This window comes from Plectropomus leopardus, chromosome 18, assembly GCF_026936395.1.
Source record: "Plectropomus leopardus strain MGB_pleo_1.0 chromosome 18, ASM2693639v1, whole genome shotgun sequence".
Classification (NCBI taxonomy): domain Eukaryota; kingdom Metazoa; phylum Chordata; class Actinopteri; order Perciformes; family Serranidae; genus Plectropomus; species Plectropomus leopardus.
In genome coordinates, this window is record NC_142193.1 from 9,261,359 (window position 1) to 9,283,845 (window position 22,487).

General features: G+C 40.5%; 2 protein-coding genes across 2 annotated transcripts; both read right to left on the reverse strand.

Annotated features, from left to right (window-relative positions):
• Positions 1–17: 17 nt before the first annotated feature.
• Positions 18–9,715, reverse strand: coro1a (coronin, actin binding protein, 1A). The gene is made up of 11 exons (XM_042505671.2): positions 9,574–9,715; positions 8,115–8,318; positions 5,832–5,954; positions 5,602–5,731; positions 4,045–4,226; positions 3,073–3,192; positions 2,055–2,159; positions 1,823–1,968; positions 1,546–1,603; positions 1,223–1,435; positions 18–357 (listed from the first exon to the last, which is right to left on the reverse strand). Exons 2-11 carry the CDS (start codon positions 8,310–8,312, stop codon positions 265–267), a joined length of 1,368 nt encoding a protein of 455 aa, XP_042361605.2. The 5' UTR covers positions 8,313–8,318; positions 9,574–9,715; the 3' UTR covers positions 18–264.
• Positions 9,716–11,813: 2,098 nt separating this feature from the next.
• Positions 11,814–22,428, reverse strand: paqr4a (progestin and adipoQ receptor family member IVa). Its single transcript, XM_088069491.1, has 3 exons — positions 21,334–22,428; positions 18,078–18,296; positions 11,814–16,619 (listed from the first exon to the last, which is right to left on the reverse strand). Exons 1-3 carry the CDS (start codon positions 21,605–21,607, stop codon positions 16,186–16,188), a joined length of 927 nt encoding a protein of 308 aa, XP_087925617.1. The 5' UTR covers positions 21,608–22,428; the 3' UTR covers positions 11,814–16,185.
• Between the last annotated feature and the right edge of the window lie 59 nt (positions 22,429–22,487).

Sequence of the window (22,487 nt, forward strand, 5' to 3'; positions counted from 1 at the left end):
AAAAAATCAAAGCAGAATTTTGAAAATACAGAGGATTTTATTTCAAACTAAAAGTATATATTAAAATAGGAATTTAAAAAAAAGATCAAATAAACCAAATAAACAAATTCAAGCTTCAAGCCAAAGAAAATGGAAGTTTCATAACAATTTCAATCTCTCCCTTTGTCTCACTACAATCAGTTACAACAGTCCTCTGTCCACTCACTCTTTGCTCCACTGGTTCTCTGTTGACTTCTGCTTTTGATTCATTTTTCTTCTTTTAGTTTAATGCTTGCTCTCAAGCTCCTTCACACGATTGGTCAGCTCCTCTATCGCTGCTTTGAGGTCTTTCACCTCCTTTCTCAGGGACTGAACCTCCTAAGGGAAAAACAGTTAGACAGACACTGAGTTGTGATGTCATGGAGGATGTTTGATTACACATATACTGTAGAACTAGTTATAAATACTACACTAATTTTCAGATAAGTAATGCAAATCATAAAGGATTTTCCAAAGCAAAAAAATAAATAAAAAATGGTTGTACGCAGTATTCAGATCTTTTACTTTTACAGTGTAAAAATTACAAGGGTATAAGTAAAAGTCCTGCACCTAAAATTGCATGCAAGACAGTAAAAATACAAAGTCACTAAAACTTGTTTTAGTGACTAGAACCATAATGCATAAAAACTGCCCTTGTATTACATATTTTATATATTGTTACCAAATCACTATTAACGATTATTAAACCACATTATTACTGACACTTTAATGTATAAGCAGTACATTGTGGAGCTAATTTTAATCACTTTTTAAACAGTACTTGTACTTTAAAGGAGCCCTATATGGTATTCAGAGTATATCTACAATTCAGAAGTTGTATGCACACTGCTCTCAACATGGCAGCAGTATTAATGCTCTGAATATTGTATAGAGCTCCTTCAGTGTATCCAAATGCACTATATTTTATATTTAGGTTGAAACTAAATTGATCTCTGTATGTAAACATTATTAAACAAACTAACTGGTACTACAACTGGACTGAACTTGTGAGATAAATTACAATTTCCTTTGAAATGTCATGGAGTAGAAGTACACAGGAACAAAAAAAAAATTAAATAAAAAAAGTAAAAGTAATTTTTTTTAATTACAGTACTAGAGTAAATGAACTTACATCCCATCACTGCACCTTTTGAAACAGTTTAAACCCTAAATATAACATGATGTTTTGCTTTAAATGTCTCACCCCACTATTATCCTGGTTCCCAGCAGAGACAGTCGTGGTCTTCAAGAGACTCTTGTGAACTTTGAACTCCTTGGCCTTGGTGGTTGCTGCGAACCCATCCTTTAGAGAGATCAGAATAGGCTGGCCATCTTTTCCTTGAAACCACTCATCAGCCTCGACTGAAGGCTCAGGGCCGACAGTGTCTGGGTATAGATCCTCCTGGAATAGATCAGACTGCATAGGCAGAAAAGGAAAGAGTGAGTTTAAGATGGAAATGCACAAATTTAACTAAACCCTCAAACTAATTTTACATGATAAAAGTACATAGGGTGTATTTTTTTTACCTTGCGTGGCACCGTCATGACTATAGGCTCACATTTCCTCTCATGGAGTTTGTAGAACCTGAAGGTAGAAATAATTGTTCAGATTTTAGGTTGTTTTAGGTCATGGGTTGTTGTCCTAGATGGAAAATCAGGGGACCACTAGAGTCACTAGGACTAATGGCCCAGAGAACATGAATCTCCGTAGAAAAATTTCATGGCATTTCATCCAAGGCTGCCATCCATAGAGCCACACCGGGAGCCTCACTGAGCTACTTTACAAAGACATAAATTTCTTTACCTGGCAATTTCACATTTGTTGACCTCGAGGCCCCTCTTCGGCATGTATCCCATCCCCTTCTGGCTCTCCTTGCTGCTGAACATGGACAGGTAGTGGACATAAGGAGCTTCATCTGTCACCTCAAAGTAACGGATACTGCTGTCCCCCTGTGAAGAAGACATGACAGTCAGCTGTATGTGTCTGTGTGGGTGAGACAGATGCAGAGATAATTATTTCAACATTTAAATCTAACCTTGCCACAGAGGTAGACAACACCCGTGTCTGGGTCAAAAAATGGCAGTAGGACACCACTGCTGGTGTCCAGCTCCTGCAGGGTCAGCGGCTCTGCAAAGTTCTTCTGTTAGAAGAGATTCAGACACAAAGAGTTACACACAAACAATGTAATATCCTGTATGAAAAAAGGCTGCTGGAGCAGACTAAAGGTAAGCCAAGGACTTATTTAACTGAGCCTGATGTGGGATATTGCAGAGTAACACCGCCCTTAGTGCTGTAAGCTGGCAGCTGTGAAACAGCAGTGTTGTAAAATACAGTAAACAACTTCCAAGAGACATCTTATGTACAGCAGTTCCATTTTTTAAATGAAATATTTTTCCATTCATTCTGACTTTTTTAATTCTGGAATAGGGGCAGATAAGATTTCACAAATTACTTACAAGATGATTAAACTTTTTTTAAATGTTTCAATCAGACAGAAATTACTATTTAAAGCAGCATTTTAATTTACCTTAAAACACTTCTGGAGGGGATCTTTAAAGGCCCCTGAAAACCTGTTTTCTTACCACAAGCAATACATAAACACACACCTTTCTGCCAAAGTTGGAACTGTATGTCATTTGACAGTTTTTCTCTTTTTTGGATTTGTTTGTGCACTTGTTTCTGGTTTGAACTGGGCAGGACAGTAGAATGTGATGTCAGCAGTCATTATCAAGTTATGGTGTTGTTGATCATGTTGCAAGGTCACTGTACCTTAAATCTGATCAGACCACACCCTCACAGTCTCAATGAGTTTTTGATTGCTGACCCTTTAATACCTAACAATGTACTTTTTCTTTACAGTAACTTTGCCTGCTGCACAGTCAGTAACTAATGTTTAATGTTGTAGAGAAATACCCAAGATTTGAGGAAACATTTTAAGGAGCTCTAAGAAAAATAATGATCATGAATCTCAGTAAAGTTAACTAGGGGGGTGGAACTGACTGTAAGAGACTTCAAGAGTCTTGAAGTTGAACATGCAGGTTGTTGACACTTACTGAGTCCCACAGCGCCACCTGTCTCTCACTCATGCGACTGAATCCGGTGCTGAGGATCTTCCCGTCAGACACGAACACTGCCCTGACGGGCCTGGAGCCCTCATGAGGCTTCGTCTTCTCCTGAAGGTGTGAGAGGCAGAACAGAGGTACTTCCCGAGATTAATTGTCCACCACTCTGTGTTATGCGTTCTGACTAGAGCTACTTCCTTAATGGACATAGAATGACTCATAGTGAGTAGAAAGACAGTATATTATTATTACATTTTGCACATTAAATATCAAAAATAATTATCTTCTTCTCCTTCTTATTAGTGTTATCAAATGTTAGAGTAAAACAATCATCATGGAACTAAAGAAAGCAAATATTAAGTATAAATGAGATTATGATACGTATTAAAAATGTTCTATTTAAGACTCACAACACAAAAATTTAAAATCGAATTCCTTTAGTTTGCTACTGACATTAACCAAATTACACTTAAAGAAAATACTGACTCAAATCTTGCACATAAAACCTAGAAACTAAAATGACCATATCATTGTTAGGGCTGAAATGAAAGAATCAATTAGTTGACTGACAGAAAATTTATCTGCATTTTAATGAAAAATAATCAATGTTTTAGGCAAATATGCCAAGCATTTGCTGGTTCAAATGTTAGAGATTTTAGTGAAGTGCAGCTCTTTGGATGCTGGTTAGACAAAAAGGCAGCCTGAAGACGTCACCTTGGGCTCTGGGATATTGTGATGAGTCTTTTTTGGTTTTTTTTTTTTACCAATTATGGAAGAAATGGTTACTGATTAATCAAGAATGTAACCAGCAGATTGACCAATAGTAAAAATATTCCTTTCTCACAGCCCTAATCATTATGTCCTTGGAGTTCGATGTCACTGTAGACTGTTGCAGACAAATATAATCTATCGACTTTATTGGTTAAGCTGCAATGTGAAGGACGGTAAGAGGCGGAAACCTACAATGAGGACGGTGCCCTTGCGTGGGTCCAGCACCCGCAAGGTCTTGTCCTTGCAGGAGGTGAGAATCTGGGAGCCATCCCGGTTCCAGCAGGCACTGTAGATAAGGTCAGTGTGAACACTGTCGATCCTCACCACTGCCTCGCCACGAGCCACGTTCCACAGGATCACCACGTTATCACAGCCTGGAGACAACATTGACAAAAGTGGAGAATGAGTGGTCATTACAAGGGCATTCATCTATAGTATAAATTGAATTAATTTCAGGCGAGTGTGACAGTAATATTATGCCTTCTTTTCTCATTACAAAAACATGTATGTTCTGCAAGTCTTTATCAATGAAAGATTAAACCTCTGTCCAAGTAGTGAAAGCTTTCACACTGACTTCCCCAACTGTTCAGTTTCTGTTTTTTCCTGTACAATATCTTCTGATAAACATGAAGTGGCAGCTTTTGCATTTCCAGTTTGTTTGGAATAAACAATAGCAGTGATAGCTGCCACATAACTGAGCTTTATTTTAAGAAACGAATCCAATGAAAAAATCTTCACAGCATTGTTTGCACTGTTTAACCAACGAGTGACCTCTGCATTAAAAAAAACTAAGGAATTTAGTATGTTTACGGCCAACTTAAAGGGACAGTTCACCACCAAATCAAACCTACATATTTTTCCTCTAGCCTCTAGTGCTATGTAATAATCTAGTTTAGTGTGTTACAGCTCAGCTGAGGAGGACCCCATTAATGTTTATATTGTTTACATCTCGCACTGTCAAAAGCACGAGCCTCTCACCCATATATGCACACTTCCTTCTGTGCAGTGATCCAGCAGGCAGGTGTAGTTTCATAGAAAGAAAATAGTTCCTTCGTGAAATTGCTCACAACAAAGTCTCTGAAGTCTGTGGATTATCATGAGTAAACGGGTCATGACTTCTGAAAAGAGATATTGCTGCTGATTTTTTTCGGTGTTTTGAGCTCCACAAGCTCAGTGCCATTTAGTTACATTATACTCAGGAGAAGGCAGATATCTCTACAGCCGACTCCGACCAAAACAATCTGGATTATAAAAAAGCACTACAGTTAAATGAAAAATATGCATTTTTTATCTTGGGGGTAAACTATCACTTCAAAGCTAGAACAACCACAAAGCAAAGAATCATACTATATACTGGCAGCAGTTAGAGCTGGGCGATAATTCAATCATTGTCCATTTACAACTGTACTTTATCTGCTATAATCATATCATGATAGTATCAATTTCAATCATATTGCTCTAGTTTGCTGTCTAACACAGGCAGATTGAATGACTGAAGGAGTCCTGGTAATGCTGTGAACTTAAGTGTCAACAAGAGTGCTGATCAGCACTCAGAAAAAACAAAGTGGGTGGAATCCGTGGGGACTTCCTGTTCAACAAAAGTGTGAACCTCATTCAACAAATACCTCTGACATTCAACCACCCTGGTTCCTCTAACATACAAGCTCAGAGCTCTCAGTCAGGTCATGTGAATGCAGCTCTGGCGGCAGGTGCTTTAGTGGTTTCAGCAGGTTGATGAGGGTGTAATACCTGCACTCATCAGCACATTGTGGGCGGTGGGGTGCCAGCTGAGAATGCCAACACGTTTGGAGTGGCCGTCCAGCTTGACGACAGGATCTGTGAGAGACGTAGTCAGTCCGCCGTCCGGGATCTCCCAAATCTATTTACCAAGGAAAAAAGTAGACTCTGCATGTACACTCATTACAGTAAAACATGACAAGCTCCTGCTGTATTTGCTGTTAAAATACAGTGATGCTTACCATGACACTGCAGTCCTCTGAGCCACTGGCAATGATGTTGTCATTGTGAGGACAGAAGTCGATGTCCAGGACTGGTCCTGTGTGGCCGCACACAGTTGGGTAGGACATGTCGATACGTCCTGTCTGCAGAGACAGAAACACCAAAAGGATGATGAACACAACTCTCAAAAAACAAAACAAAAAAAAAGAAACACTGCAGCTACAAAAGGTTAGTAGAGGGACATGGAGTGTACAGACCTAGTGCTTTATTTGTTCTTGTTAATGAAAGTGAAAAATATTTTTTCTATCAGCTCCATGATTTGAATCTGCTCCGATACTTAAGTGGTCCTTGCTCGGCCCATGCTACACCCTTTCACTGAATTTCAAGGAAATTGGGTCAGTAGTTTTTTCTGTAATCCTGCTGATAAACTGAACCAAAAGCATAAAGTTGAAGTAATGACAGCAGGTTAAATAAAACAAAGGGACGGAAATATTTTACACAACTATGACAGAGCAAAAAATAAACATGATTTAGTCAAGGTGGGAGGAAAAAGTTGATAATCAGCTGATTCAAATTCCACAACTATGCCTCCAATTATTCCTAATGCCTAGTAACTGGGTTAGGGAGTTGATCAGGGTCAAGGAGATGAACCATGGTCCAATTTGCCCTCCCTTGAAACACCATACCTCACCCAGGCTGTCATGACCGTTTATTTTATGTTTGACTGAACAACTCATTTTTGAGCACTTTTTCAGCATACTGTATCAATCAAGTCAGGCTCTACACACTTACTGCAGCTATTTATCAACTAAATTACTTATTAGTACAAAATGAAAAAGGTTGTTGGTCCTTAAAGCAAGATGAGACAAACATAATGGCACCAATATTCACTTCAAAACAGGATGAAATGTTCATGCATTCGCAGTACATTTCTCTGGAATTTCACGCCCACTGGTCCCTTAACTAATTTTTCCCCTTGAGAATTGGTATACTACACGAGAGACAAGACCGTGAATAATGTGGATCCTGCATGGTTCACCAGGTTGAATTTAAGACTTTTCACTTAAAAAGCAAATTCATACCTTTTTCATACTGGCCCAAAAATGAAAGTATTATTATCATTAAGAATAATATGGACTAGAATGATTTATTGTTATGTGACATTTTGTCAGTAATTCTCAGCAGTATCTCACAATATTTCCTGATGATGTAACTGATTAAATTAACCTGGACTCAGATACCGTAAATGGAAAAAACTGATGGATTAACCAGTTGGAAAATTTCTTTCAACAGCTCGACATCACATAAAAAATACATTATACAAAATACATTACATTTTGACAGGCAAGGGAAATTATCTAACACTTTTGTAAATGAAATATAATTCTTTTTAAAGAGGAACTACTCATATTTTCAAAACCCATACATGTTAATCTTTTGATTCAAGGCAGTTCAAAAATATTAGTAAACATGAACCAATTAGCTATTTTCTGGTTATACTTTGCACCTTAGCTAGTCGTTGTACTTTGTATTTGTTTTTTGTATTGTATTTTATATTTGCTATGCATTTTCTGTGTCTGCTATATTATTTCATTCATTCATTTTTGTCTTACCTTATACTTGATGACATCACAAGTTTGAAACATACAGTTCTGGTTTCTGGCTTTTAGAGAAAGTAGCTCATGTTCACAAATATTGATGACACTGTGTTCATCTTAAACGGTTTCTTTTGAGGAAACTAAATTAAATGATTTTAAGACTTTTAAGACCTGCAGATATCCTATGCATATAAAAATTCACAGGTCTGAGGGAACATCCAGGTAATTCAAAGAAAAGCTTCATTGAGTTCACTATACTTTGACAAACTCAGATGTTCAGATGACTTTAAACAAAGCCACAAGGTATGCAATTTTTCACTTTTTCCTGCACATAAAATGCAATAAAGAGGTCTGAAGCCACTTAACGTACTCCATAAGTGACTTTAGAATAACTGTTGAAGCCACATCCTGCCTTGACTGAGCCGACAACAAACTCCTAATATGGTGAAAACTTCTCAACAGCAGAGCGTGTGACGTGTAGAAAGACTCAAAGTCGACACCAAACTTCCTTATTCAGCTGGATGTGTGATAGTGACTGGCAGTATTCAAAATTTGAAATGTAAGCATGGTGCTGAAAAAGAAAACACCACACCAACATGCATGTGTAACGACCAACACATCCAAACATGGTATTATGAGAAGTAGAAGGCCCCAGAGAACTGAGCAGCACATATATTCTTCTTCTTTGTGTTTCCTGTGACTCACCTTGCTCAGGGGCAACACTATGAAGGCTCCTCCACCGCTGGCATCCACAATCATGGCCACAAACTTGGGGTTAACGGAGCAGAAGTTGCTGTCCCATGTCATCTGGGAGATTCGAATGTCATCGTAGCATTGGTCAGCCTTCACAGCCTGGCCAAAGACGTGACGGAACTTACTGGACCTCACAACCTTCTTGGACATGGTGAACTGCAAAGAAAGAAAGGGTTAATATAAAGACAGGCAGAAAGGCAGAGTTTTATGCGCAGGAAATCAGTTGTAAAAATAGACTGATATTGGAAACAGATCTGTTACTGTGCATTTTAAAAGCATACCAAATGTCATCATTTCAATGCACTTAATACTGGGCATGCAGGTAGTCTTCCCATTTATGTTTGTGTTTGTAGATTTTATATAGACATAAACTGATAGACACCAAGCTGACAACACAGATGAAGAACAGGATAGAGGAAAGCTACCAAAAAAAGAGGAAGCAAAAGCTTTCACAACTGCTTCCTCTAGTCTGTCTGTGACTGTTACTCTGTCCCTTTCTCTCTATATAATTTTAGATTCTCTGCGTTGATTAAATAATTGTGAACACTGAAGACAATAGTACAAGATAACAATGTGGAGATAACCATTTTATGTAGAATCAGTGAAGCTGCACACGCTATATGCCTAAAGAAGGTAGATGGGTTATCCAAAGCAGCAGTTACACCACATCCTCTAGTATGAGCAGCGAAACCACCAATCTTTCTTTTTTGCCAAAATTTGATGTTTGCACGCTCGTGCTTTCATTGATTTTCCCACAGGTACACATACTTGCAAATACATATAAAATAGCAAAGTTAAATACCATCATTTACCAAAAGTAGAAATTAAAACTGAATGAGTAAAAAGTGCATTGAGCCTCAAATCATACAAAAGTTCAGTCAGAACCAGCTGCAAGAAAACCCCAATCTTGCACTATTTAGCAACAGTCCCAGCATTTAAAAAACGATGAATATATTTTGCTTTACCTCCATTTGTAGATTTTACTTCCTGAAATCTGCAGCCGCTCCTAAGCTCAGACTCAGAAGCCCACAACAGCTTTGCTACATGTGCATCACAAGACCTCTCTGGCTGCTCTGCATTTAATTTAATAATCCTTTATAGAGGGAGTCGTAATTTTATCAGGAGCCTAAATGCACGTCAGTAATCTCTCTCTACCTCTGTCGCTCTTTGCTGTGATGGAAAACACTGGTCAGCACAAAGCAGGAAACAATTCACTAACTTGAGACAGGAGAAACTCAAGTCATAAAAAACATGAGGATCACAGATGTGAGATTCAAATCAATGATGTTCTATTATCGTTATTTAACAATCTTATTATAAATGGATCTATTGTAGATTAAGTATCTTCACAGATGTTTTGTGAGTGCAAACCAACTGTGTGACAAACTGCAGACAGATGTTGCAGGCCTACCTGGTAGTTGTGTGGGGGCGATTCAGCTTAAGGAGTATCGGCAGAGAACCAAACACCCTGCCACCAGAATGAGGACTTAGAGGAGACGGAAGGTTAAAGTACATTACAAAACGACATAGAGGAAGTGAGAGTTTCAAATGAAGGTGGAAGTGGGAGGTGTCTCGTGTGACATTTCGGGGGTTGAAAAATTGAAGAAGGCAGCATGAAGGGAAAGACGGTGCAAGTTTTATGAGATCCTTTGTAAAATCATATCAAGATGATGAGACAATGCATACTGCGATCGAGTGTAGATTAGACAACCACAGGTGTCGATAAATGAAAGTAGGCCATCGTTGCTCAGAACTACATTTCTGAAAATGAAGTGATAATTAAAAGGCTTATAAAGCATTACCAGGAGACAGAAGCTGCACAATAAAGTGGTGCACTGAGATGTAGTTGAGGACTGAGGGTGGTGTTTACCCCGAAATCTGAGAGGAAAAGTTTAGATGTGAAACAATCAGGGGTAAAAATGCTTCATGATCATTTGTTCTTAATTATCTGTACTCTGACTTCACCCAAATAGCTTGCTCATGCCAAAGTCATATGTTAGAGGGCTACTGAGGAAAATGCAGAAAACATTGTTGATTTCTCTCATTTTTTACAGTATTTTTGAAGGGAACGACAATACCTCAGTTCAGAGTATTAATATAGCAGTAAACCACTAGTTGCTAAATAGCAGAGTAATAGCATCTGGAGCAGAGAATAAACTCACGCTGCCTCTGTGTGTGTTGTACTGTGAGCTTCTCTGTTCTATGTTGTAGATGATAGTCTGGCCCGAAATGCATGTTTTTCCTCTGTGTGTATCCCATCTAATCAGTGCTGCACTCATATCGCAGTTACTGCTGATATCGGGATGGCGTCATCATGGAAGCATAGCGCCTGTCCTCACGTTCCCTACACCAACACCGTTAGCTCTGTCAGCACTGTTTGCGCCATTGTTAGCACCAATAGCTGCAAGCAGCCGGCTCAGCCACCTCCATAATGAGAGCCCTGTGCAGACAACCGTCTGGGCATGCTCCAAATAGCATGTAGTCCTTTGTGCTACATAGTCTATTGTGGCTGTGGAGTCAGCTTTGTAAAGTCTGGAATCCATCAGAAACGCTCCCATAAAAGATGCAATTGAGTTGCATCATAATTACAATAGCATACTTAAATTTACCCCTTGAAGAGGAGTGGTCTTGTAATTTTTCATCTTCCTTATGAGATCATTTAATTTTTAATACACAGGCACACACTTCTATACTTGTGAGGACCCTTATTTAACATAATGCATTCCCTAGCCACCGACCCGAACCTCTGCCATCAAAACTGCAAGACTAACCCCAACTGCTGTCCTGACATTAGCCAAAAAACAAAACATAAAACTTAAACTCGAACTGTCTGTTGTTTTACAGCATTTGTGAGGATCTCATATCTATTTGATTTATTTCCTAACCCTGAATCTTACTAATACTGCAAACCTCTAGTCCTAAACTATAAGCAACAACAAACCTGTTCAAGTACACTAACAAGGTCTACTCCTGATTTACTACTTCAAGAGGTGAAGCCGGGTGGTGTCCTTGCCTTGTAGGATTTTCCAATTTTGTGGGGGATAGCATGATCAGAGCCTAAAACTCACCCAAATGCTAAAAAGGTTTCCCAAAATCCAGCTACATCAGTAATTGCAAACAAGTCTTTTAGGCAACATTTCAGAAAAAGTATTGAACTATCTGAAGAGATGCTTTCACATGGCAACAGAGCTTAAGCCCAGTTGTAATAAACTTTAATTCCATTTGGCTCAGTCAATTTCAATGATAGCTGATTAAAAAGAAAAGGGGCCCTCTTTGTTGGGGTATCGCCTAAAGTTTTGGTGGGAAAATGGCACAAATAGCCCTAATTGTAACAACCCCACCAGAGGCACATTTACCCATACAATCAGACAAAAAGCAGCTCAACTAGGCAGAAAATAACTCCGTCTGGAAACACCTCCTCAATCCTAAAATGAACTATCACAACTACATGCATAACCTTAACCTTTAACCTAACGCTTTAACCCTATAACCAAGTCTAAAGCTATAAACAGCAGTAAAAAAGAAGAGGATTACCCAAAGTGTCCTCACTTTTTATTCCTAAAACTCCAAACTGTTCCTCACAAGCATAGGAGAGCAAAAACACAAACATTTCCATTCAAAGAAACACATAAGAAAGAGATGGCCTATAGGCAGTTTTAAAAATATAGACTTCAGTTTATTGCACAATCGTTGCTGGAGACTGAGGAGTGTGAGAGCCTGTCTGTTACACAGGACACTAATGTTGGACAGATGTGTGAACTACGGCACAGGAACAAACTGTGTGTCTGTGTTTGTGCACATTAATTTGCGAGAGCACAGACTGGATAATGAGGCACTCTGGGGATGCGCTCAGCAGCCCCGTCAGTGCAAAGGGAGAAAGTAAATTTGACAACATACAGATTTCATGCTTGTATGGGTTCTGCTGAAGAGCTCATACACACATGTGAACACACAAGGTCTGGAAATATAAATAACGCTGGAAGATAACTGCAAACCAGCACTGACAGTATAACAAGCTGCCAATTATTTTCATTTGCCCGTAGTATGTATGGCTACAGTAACGCCTGCATCAGTGCACATGAATTTCCACTAGATGGAGCCAAACTCGCTCCTTTGTCAGTTTAAAAATGCTGTGACATTGCAGATATGAAGAGACGATAACAGACAGACCCTCAAGAAAGCTCCCTTCATCCTAAAGGAAAGGGCTTGTCTCATTATCTGTACACATATACCAGTGTCATTATTAGGATCCACAGAATAACAGTAATCATAATAATCAGTATATAACAATACAGGTAGTCCATTATAAACAGGTCATCAACAGGCTATCCGGCACCTGTGTTATATTAAAAAATGAATTTTGTTTTGTTAGTGATGTGTTCATACATCATGTCATTTTTTTTTTCATTTAACATATAGACAAAAGGACAAAGACCAATTTTTCTGGCCAGGTTCCACTCCTGTAACATGGTTTTCAGAGAAATATTCCCTTTTCCACCTTCTTTCTCCCTCGTGTCCGATCTGTTTCCCAGTTCATAGCATGAACAGACTGGACAAAGAGGGCAGGTGGAGGTAGATGAAAGTCTCGCAGCCATGTTTCAGACAGCAGAGGTCAGACCTTGGATGTTACAGCTACTGTTATGGCACCCTGAGAAGTGGGAGACCCAGGATGTTGGAGCGAAAGCTCTCCGTTACAGCAGTTTAGAGAGCTGTTGTTTTAACAAACACAAATCAACTTTACTGTCAACGTATCCTTCGGCTGATAATGCATAGATAGACCAGTGGTAGTCACGAGGTATTAACATGCCCGCCAAGATTCCCCACGATGGTCGCAAATCTTTGTTTCCCACATGTCTTGAAAAAAGTGGTTACATTTAAATGACCAAAAGCATCTTTAGTTAGGGTCACTAAAGGTCTAACAACTCTACATTGCAACCAATTTCAGTAGTTTTTTTTTTTATCCCGTGTTGTTCACATACATATGGACATAGCTAAGCAAACACATGTCTTTGATATTAATCTGAAGCACCGCACAGAGCCGTGTCTGCTTCCCTCTCTCATGATTTTGCTTTGGCTGTGAAAGAGAGCAACAGCTTCTATATGGCAAACCATTAACCCCATTTCTTTCATCCTATGTTGTCTTTCCTTAACATGTAGGGTATGTATCAAAACTGAATCGGGGTATATCGTTTTGCACTGTATGTATATATAATCTACATCCATGTATTTACATTATTTATATGGACTTTCCATATGTTTCGGAATTGTAATTTACTTCAATCCGAAGCCCTTTTGAGAATGATCTACAGTGCGGTTTATTTGATAGTGACGTATTACCTCTGATCTGTATTCAGTCATCTTTCCCCCCCAAACCCTCCCCCAAACCCCCAACTACCCACACATTTCCAGGCGCAAGGGACATGGCCTGTGGATGGCAACAATGAACAAACGATTAGCTAACGCTATGAGACATCTGTTTCTGTTTTACAGCTACTTTCATGCATTTTTTTTTCAGGTTCATTCACTGTCCAATAATACATTAGTTTCAGCTCTTACATTGAACCACTGTCATGGAAGGTAATATTCACTGTGTCAGAGTGAGACTAGCAGACGTAAATATCTGGCTCTTTATGAGGGAGAGGGGTGCAGTGTGATGGGAGGGGGACGCAGTCTGAGGCTAGTGTACGTGATTTAGACTGTGGGAAATCCCTCTTCACCTATGAGTCAGTGTTAGCACAGGAAGCAGAGGACGTGCTACACCTCAGACACTGCTAATTTGGCAAGATGAAGTGGATCTGACGGGATTGGCAACTAGTCAGTGGGCGGCTGTGACTGTTGGCATGGGAAACAAGTGCAATGTCATTAAGAAAGTAAAGTCTGCCTGTGGAAAGAAATCGTACTTCAGCTGCTAGTCTTGAGCATGAAGGAACAGAGCAACAGTTAATTTTGCTCAAGAGTAGTGACTGAAATACAAAAGAGGAATATAGTGCTAAAACAACCATCAACATTCACATAAAACTGATGTAACTTGAATGTGACGAGAGGGTGCAGGGGTTCATTCCTGCTTACCAGCTTAGTAAAAAAAAAAAAACTACTCCACTTTAAACACAGTGTCTGACCTCCATTTGGGTCAAAAAAGTGCTTTTTGCAGAACACAAATCCAGCTGCAGAGCCAAAGCGGTGCATTTAAATAAGAAAGCATAAATAATGGCATAAACATGCTCCATTCTGGGGCAAAAATGACTGGCTATGTGCAAGTAAACATCCAAATACATTTTCATTCAAGCCTGAGGAAAAACTGTCATAAATAAGATCTTCAGGGGAGGAAATAATGTTTTTTTCTTGTTGATTATTGCAATTGTTATGTAAGTTGAAATGCATAGAGACTGATCTTTTTCTACAGTATCACTGCGTGACTTAGGAGCCAAAATTCTCTGGTAAAAAAAATGTGTGGGGAGAATATGAGGAGCTAATCCTCGGGATTTGCACGGTTTGAATAAAACAAAAGATTTTCTCTGACCTCTAACTAGATCTGTCAGCCAGTGATCCTGCACAGCAACGACGTAAACTGTTCAAGCAGCTGACAGGAACACAATGATACCTGCATCAGCAAATAAACACAACTGAATAAAAAGCATAATAAATAAATATCATATATTTCATTACAGTATTTTTTTCATTATGTGCCAATATGCAGGTTGGTTCTAGTCGTAGATACAGTGCAAAGATATTGAATAATTTAGGAACTCAAAATTTCAGATTAAGTGGCAAACCCTTAACTTTCAGTATATCTTGCTGTCACGTGTGCATCATGATCTAATGCACACATAGTGGCATTTCAGTGTAATCATCAGAGTGTCTGTCTGTTCTGTCACTTTATAATGCACATTTGAAAGCTTTTCTTCTCATGGAAGTAAATAGTGGTGACAACCTTCCTTAAAATGGGAGATTAACATAAATGTGCAATAATAATCTTGCTTATGGACTTCCATTAGCAAAGATTTGGCAAGTAGTAATGCCGCTGATCAACACAGTTTGTAAACGTGTGCACTTCCTTTTCCAATTGAAAATGCCTGAATCTCATTGGCACGGAGCTCAAGTCGATAACACTGCACGATTGATTTATAACGTGTGGTCCAAGCCACCTAAAGCTAGTAAACTCATTGCCAACATGCTAGCACACTCAGGAATGAACCCCTGTTCTCACCCAACTTAATTTCCTCATCATCTTGTGACAGAAAGGACAAATTAGACACACATAAAGAGAGAGGCAGTGGCAGGAAACAAGGAAACACAGACAGAACAACCAGTTCAGTAAAACTCAGTCAGTTGGACGTAGAGAAAACTCTGAGTGCTCTGTGTAGCACTTACAGTATGTACATGTAGTATAAAAATATAGGTGCAAGGACGTCTGAGTGTGTGTTGTGTGTGATGACTTGAGATATGGATGTGCTGCATAGGTAGCAACAGTGACATCTGAGAGGACTTGAGCATGTGATATCTAGCCACAGACCGCCTTAACCAACCAACTAATGCTCAAGTAAATTATTAAGTAAAGGCTTTAAATCTCAGCAGCGACCTTTTACTAGAGCCTTTACTTAAGACTTTAAAGTGTTCATTTCATTTAGTGTTTAAATATTTCCATTTTGCTGTGTGTGTGTGTGTGTGTGTGTGTGTGTGTGTGTGTGTGTGTGTGTGTGTTTGTTTGTGTGTATCCGTATACTCCTGTGTGTCCATGTTATAACAGAGAGCATCAGAGTCAAAATGCTTGTGCGTGTTACTTGACATACTTTTGCCTGCAATCGCACCGAGTACCAAGATGGACGTAGATATGAACATTCTGAGTTTGAGCGCATGAGGTGAACACACGCACGGACAACATATCATCTCACCTCACTGCATTAGTTCCCCCTGATTTCCCCTCCTTCCCCATCCCGCTGCAGACATCCCCCTCCCCTCAGAGGTCCTTTCACCTGACATCCTAGTGCTTCTTGTGAGGGTGCGGGGGCTGCAGGGGGGGGGGTCAGTCTGAGGGGCAGATGTAGCTGTTGATCCACAGCAGGTCGTCCAGCACACCCCAGTGCAGGTAGAGGATGGAGCCTACCACCAGTACATGCATGATCTGGTGGCTGTTGCACCAGTAGTCAAAAAGGCCCGGGCGGAAGCGCTCCGGGATGCGTGTGATGTTGATGACCCCGCCCAGCACGGCCAGCGCATCCATCATGAGGAAATGGCGTAGCGAGGTGGGGCTGCCGCCCCCCACACCCACCCAGCGGAGCAGGAAGAAGGAGAAGCGGAACAGCGCCTGCCAGGCGAAGGAGCGCAACCTCCGAACGCTGCTCCGAGCCGTGACGGCGCAGTAAATGGCGTGGCTGGACAGCAAGATGTAGACTACAAGAGCCACAGTGCGGATGAACGGGTAGCACAGCAGCGTGCTGTAGACAATGGGCAGCGCCCCTGAGACAAGAAGACAAACAAAGGAGAGTCAGCATAGAGATGAAGTGCTGGTGCCCGACTCAGCAGCAATGTAACGCCTGGTGCAAGCCACAGCGCACAGAGGTCAGATTGTTTGAACCTCGTGTGCCACTGCTGTTTCAGAGTGATCTGAGCCACATCCAGATCCTTTAATGTTTAGTCATCGCCGGACTGTGTGAAATGCAGCACTTAACCCATGTAAAAGTCATGTGAAAGCTCCTTAATGTGTAATGCCTTGCCACGTACCCAAAAGAAATAGGGGTCAGCATTTTATTGGTCTACAACTGGGTCCATACAAGCTAAATTTAGAGTCTTCAGTTACTAAAAAAGGCAAGCACCAACACCTGGGCAAGAATACCGCTAAAAATCTGAGAGCTGGTCAAAACAACACTTATTATCTTTATGTTCAGCATTGGCATATAGTTTAAGAAGCGGGTAGTTGGAATGGCGATGAAGGTTTCTTGCTTCAGCAATCTTTGTGCAGCAATACATACATGTCGTTGACAAACAGTCAGCTCATAATAGACTGTATAAAAAGATGGACGTAGCAGGCATGACATCACCCATTGGTTTGTGGACTGCTATTCTGAAGTCTCAAGTTTAGCATTAAGGCGGTCGCCATTTTGTCTTTGGAGCCAGAAGAGATCATATTTGGGCAAAAGGGTGGAGCTGCGGAGGAGTGAGAGGTGGATCTGACTCATAGACTGTAGCGACAACTCGTAGATTGCCTGTCACACAAGCAGCCCTTAAATATGCACAACTTTGGGCTCAATAAAATATACAGATGAGTTATTAAAAAACTAAATATTTTTTTAACCAGGCTGTAAACAAGTTTATTTCTGCTGTAAAGTCGGCTCATTTTAACATGGGGGTTTACAGAGAATTTTCTCTGTTTTGGAGCCAGCCTCAAGAGGCAATTCCATTAACTGAATTTTTGCTACTTGGCATCATTTTTCAGCCTCAGAGGTTGCCTCTTGGTCAAAACTGATACTTCTTTACATTCTGCTGGTGTTATTTCAAACTAAAATTTTTGGCAAATCTCATACAGAGTACGTTTGAGAATCTAAGCTTTCCAGATGTGAAACTTGAAATAAAACAACTTTTCAGCAAGAGGAAAAATGTGCTGAATATGAGCACATAAATAAATGCAAAATATTGCACTTGTCATTTTGGTTTTAATGGGCTCACACAGGCAGCATGGACAGATCAATAATCATTTTAGAACTTGGATCGTTGCTAACATTGGCCAATTGACTCAGTAGTCAGATATGTTCTGACAAATCAGTGCTGGTGCACCTCCAAGCAAAACACTCCTGTGGTAAATCATTGATGATCAATAAAGAAAAGTTCCACCCTCAGATTAAACAGACCAGCAATAACAGGAGGGCAGCTGACAGAGAATGCAAAATGATAAATGGTGAAGAAATCTGCTGAGTTTACCCAACGTGTTGATCATGCAAATTCCACACACGTCGAGTTTGAGGAGGGTGTGGTAGACGGGCTCCCCTCCCTCGTGGTTCATGAAGAGGTGGTAGAGCACAGAGCCCAGCTGGGGCGACAGGCAAGCCAGGAAGTGCACCACGCCCAACCACGTGACGCTGATCTGAGACCAGGGGATGTTGAGAGGCAGTAGCACCAGGAAGCAAACCAAAGGGATGCCTGGAGAAAGGAAGGGCAGGGAAACAGAGACAGCACAGGTTGTTAGAGGAGGTTTTACCTTTGCTGTAATTAAATTTGAAGCTCCTGTCAAGGCTCAATGTACAAACCTGCAACACTTTTTAGAAGAGAATACCTTTGTTGCACTCAGCCTCATGTACAAATCCAGCTTACATTTTGTGCAATCATTTCATCTTTTTGTGTGTAATTATTCTGACAGTAAATTTGTAAAGCAACATATCTTGAAGGATTATTAACTGTTAGGAGTTTCTCCTTGTGTGCGACCAGTGATTGACGGAAAACAAAGCCTGAGGTCCTGTGCACGCCGGTATGAAAACCATCAGTTAAAGCATGATAAAATAACACGGAAACTTTGACAAAACCAAATTAAGGTGTCATGTTTATTGTGATGGATTATCCAGCCCAAGACTTCCGAGGCCTGTGGACGTTATTTTTCAAACTGTACAAGAATGAGTGGCCGCGAAAGAGCTTCCAACAATGCTGAGTGTGTGCAGACAGCAGCAAGAATAATGTGGAGCAGAGCGAAAACCCACATGATTGGCACAAACGTATCACCCTTTGAGGGAAAGACAAGGCTCCCACTAAATTCTTATCTTGATGCAGCAAAGGGACATATTTCAAATGGCTGCGCAGCTCCAATGCAAGTTAAGGCGGGCAAGAGGCGTCCACTGCTATGTGAGCAAAAATCCAGACCTTGAAATTTGATCCACATTCAGTTGTTATGATCCTTTATCACTCCACGACTTCCATATTAGCCCCTTTTTTGCTCACTCTGCCTTTCCCAATGTCAAGGCATTTGTCCCGGCCCGGTGATACTGGCAATGCCTTCTACTGTAACACATCTATTTTAAGTGTGTTATCTCCGCTCCTCCCCCTGCTCGTCCTGAGCAGACCGGTTGTACTCTCAGCCTCGCTCAGGGGTGAATCCAGTGGAGAGGACCTTCTCTGAAGGCCCGCGGCATGAACATAGTGAAGTGTCTGAGAGCTGAGCTGCGGGCAGGATGTTTTCAGTTTATATGCAAAACAAATCAGCTCATGAAACTTACCTGAAATGTAACAACACAATAAAAACACAACAGTGTTCCACTTGAGTTAAAAGCACAGCTCTGCATCTTTTTTCTTCTAACTTTGGAGAATTAGACAAAAGCTCATTGGATTAAACACCACTGGCTTATAAAGGCAATGGTGTTAAGGGTGTATGTGGGATCACATGCTCCGCTGACGTCACTGGAGTGTAATAAAGACATCCAGGGCCACTTCCCTGATGATCACTACTGCAGTTTATTCTGTGACTGCTGGCAGTTTGAAGTGAAGCGCTGACCTTCATAATGAGGAAGTTGTCAGATTCTCAGAAGTCTGCGAGCACACAGTTGATGTACTGCACGCTCTACGGCTGTAGGATATGTTTTGATGGTAGTAAGAGGTCATCCTACTGTGTGCCATGCTATTGGCAGTCCAATCAGATCAGACTGAGAACAGAATAACACCATGCAGATTGCTAACAAACTGACACATCAGTCTCACCTCTGGCTGCACAGATTAACACATTACTGCAATTAATTTTGTCCTGCGCCAACCTATTAAAAGAATGGCATATTGTTGTGTAACCGTGACATTTTGGAACAGATGAAAAAGCCACCCTTCACAAATTTACATTTTGTGCAGTTCAAGTGAACAAACATTTATGTCAAACTTCAGCTTGTTTGCAAAGAGACACAGCAGGTAAAATATGGCTTAAGTTCTGTTTAAATTTGGCACATTAAATATACAATTTCTGGTGCATTAATTAAAAGAACATTTATTTTTAAAGTGGTGCTCTAAGCTCACCATCACCTGATGAATTTTGGTGGAGGCAAATTGAAGCAACTTTCTTTTTGACTGACAACTGACTACAGCTGTTGGAAGAAGTATTCAGATCTTTTATGTAAACATTCTGCATGAGTCAAAGTCCTGCATTCAAAATCTTATTATTAAAGTACATATGTACAAAGTAAGAGTCCTTGCTACACAGACATAAAGCCCCTGTGATTGTTGTATATCATCATATTGGAAAAATGTTACTGATGCATCAATGTGGGAGCAGCATTTACACCAACTCCTTTAATTTTACTGTTGCTGGTTGAGCTGCAACATATTTGAATTTCATTATAGAACCAGTACACTTCATATATGAATCAACTGGCCGAAAAACAAAAATGACTAGAAACTATTTTGATAAGACATTAATGGTCTTTTTCATTTTTTAAACAGCACTGAAAAAATGATAAATAATTTCTGTCTCCTGCTTCTCTCATGAGAAAATCTGCTGCTTTTGCTTATCACGAAACTTTGAAATCTGAATATTTTTGAAGAAATCTTTTTTTTAAGCTGTGAGTGGCATTTTTACTCTATTATTTTGTTTCATAGACTAAATGATGTTGCTTAATCTAAAAAACAAAATGCAGTGTACATTGTAGACGGGCTGCAATGTATGGTTGGATCTATGTTTAACTATGTTTTTAACTTATAACTGGATCATTTCTTTTGTATGCACAATCATCATCTAAACTCATAAGTACAGCTGTCTGATACATATAGTTGATTTGAAGTGCAGTATTTCCCTCTAAAATGTAGTGGAGTAAAATTGTACATTACCTGAGTAAATATAATTTCTCACCAAAACCAACCAATTATTCGCTAACTGATTCACAGACATTTTTTACATGAACAAACAACAAATAATAAAGTGTTATGAGTGTTTTCTGAATTTCCTCAATAGTTTTATAAGCTTAGACTTATTTTTCTTCAAATATGAATATTTAGCTCAAATGTATGTGATTTAATATTAAGGGTTTAAGTCATGTGTGCCGTCTTGAATGCATACTGTCCAGGCTCTGGTGCAAAGTGTGTCTTGGCATCCTTCCGCAGGTACAGTATCTACACAGTACCTGTACAGCTGTGGGTTGATGCTCAAAGTCACGCCGGCATCAGAAAACCTCATCTGCTGACTAAGCAGTTGGTGCATAATTGTTGTACTCACCGTGAGTGTATATGTTTCCAAGTTCATTGTGCAGGTAAAACAGGCTTCTGATGCAGTCTTGCACAGAGGAGATTGGCCGGTATCCCGTTAGGACGTATTTGTTAAACTGAAGATGTGGAGGTGAACTTGCCCAGTCCAGCAGCCTGGGTCCATTTAAAAATGCCATAGCAAACAAGACCGTTAAAAGGACGCCGCCGAATAAGTAAAAAACAGACTGTACACCTATATACACATTTAGTAAGATTATTGCGACTAAAACCTTATGGGATACCATTGGTGTTGTTTGGGGTGTTTATACTGTGCTGTTAGCTTCCTAGCTTCCGTCAGCACTACCCGGCGACGGTGTGTCGGCGCCGCCGCTGTTTGCTCTGAACCGCCGGTACCTGTGTGAGTGTCATCCGCAGGGCTGGAGACAGACACGGCCAGCCACATACATGGTGCGAGCTCGGGGCGGTCATTACATTTGGCATCTAAAAAATGTCTGTGTGGCACCAAACAGCCTTGAGCGGTTGAGAGACAAAATGTTCCTCGTCATGTTAAAGCCACTTCCTCATTAGTTAGCATTCCGGTGCAGCAGCACGGGCTTGAACGCGTCCCGGGCAAGGATGCTGCGGGTGGGTGAGTGCGAGCCGCGCGTCCATCCAACTCCAGAGGATGCTAGCTTGATCCTAGCGGTCAGATTTGCAACAGAGGACTAGCAGGTCATACCTTTACTTTGATGAAAGCAAACGGGCGGCATGTTCTCGAGTCAGTTCCGTTTGATGCTGTTTAGCTTTCGTAATGCTATTAAAAAAAACAGATAAGATCCGTGATTCCGGAGCGGAGATTTTGGGAAGGACTGCGGGCTAGCAAGCCGGGCAGTCGGCTACCGATGTCCTATGAATGGAGATGAAGAAGCTGATACTTGAGCCGGGTAACTCCAAACACACACGGTCCGGTCCGTAAAGCTTGTATTCACTTTCGTCAACATATGTTTAATCCAATTGTTTCCCACCATTATTTCTGACCGGCTGTATTCCTTGAAATGCGGAGTCTTCCCTGGCGGCCTTTAAGTCCCCTGCATCGCCTTCACACAAGTGTTAGGCTACATAAAACAACAACGACCACACTTCCGCTCAGTGATTTCAAAATAAAATCTGCATGCATCTATGAAC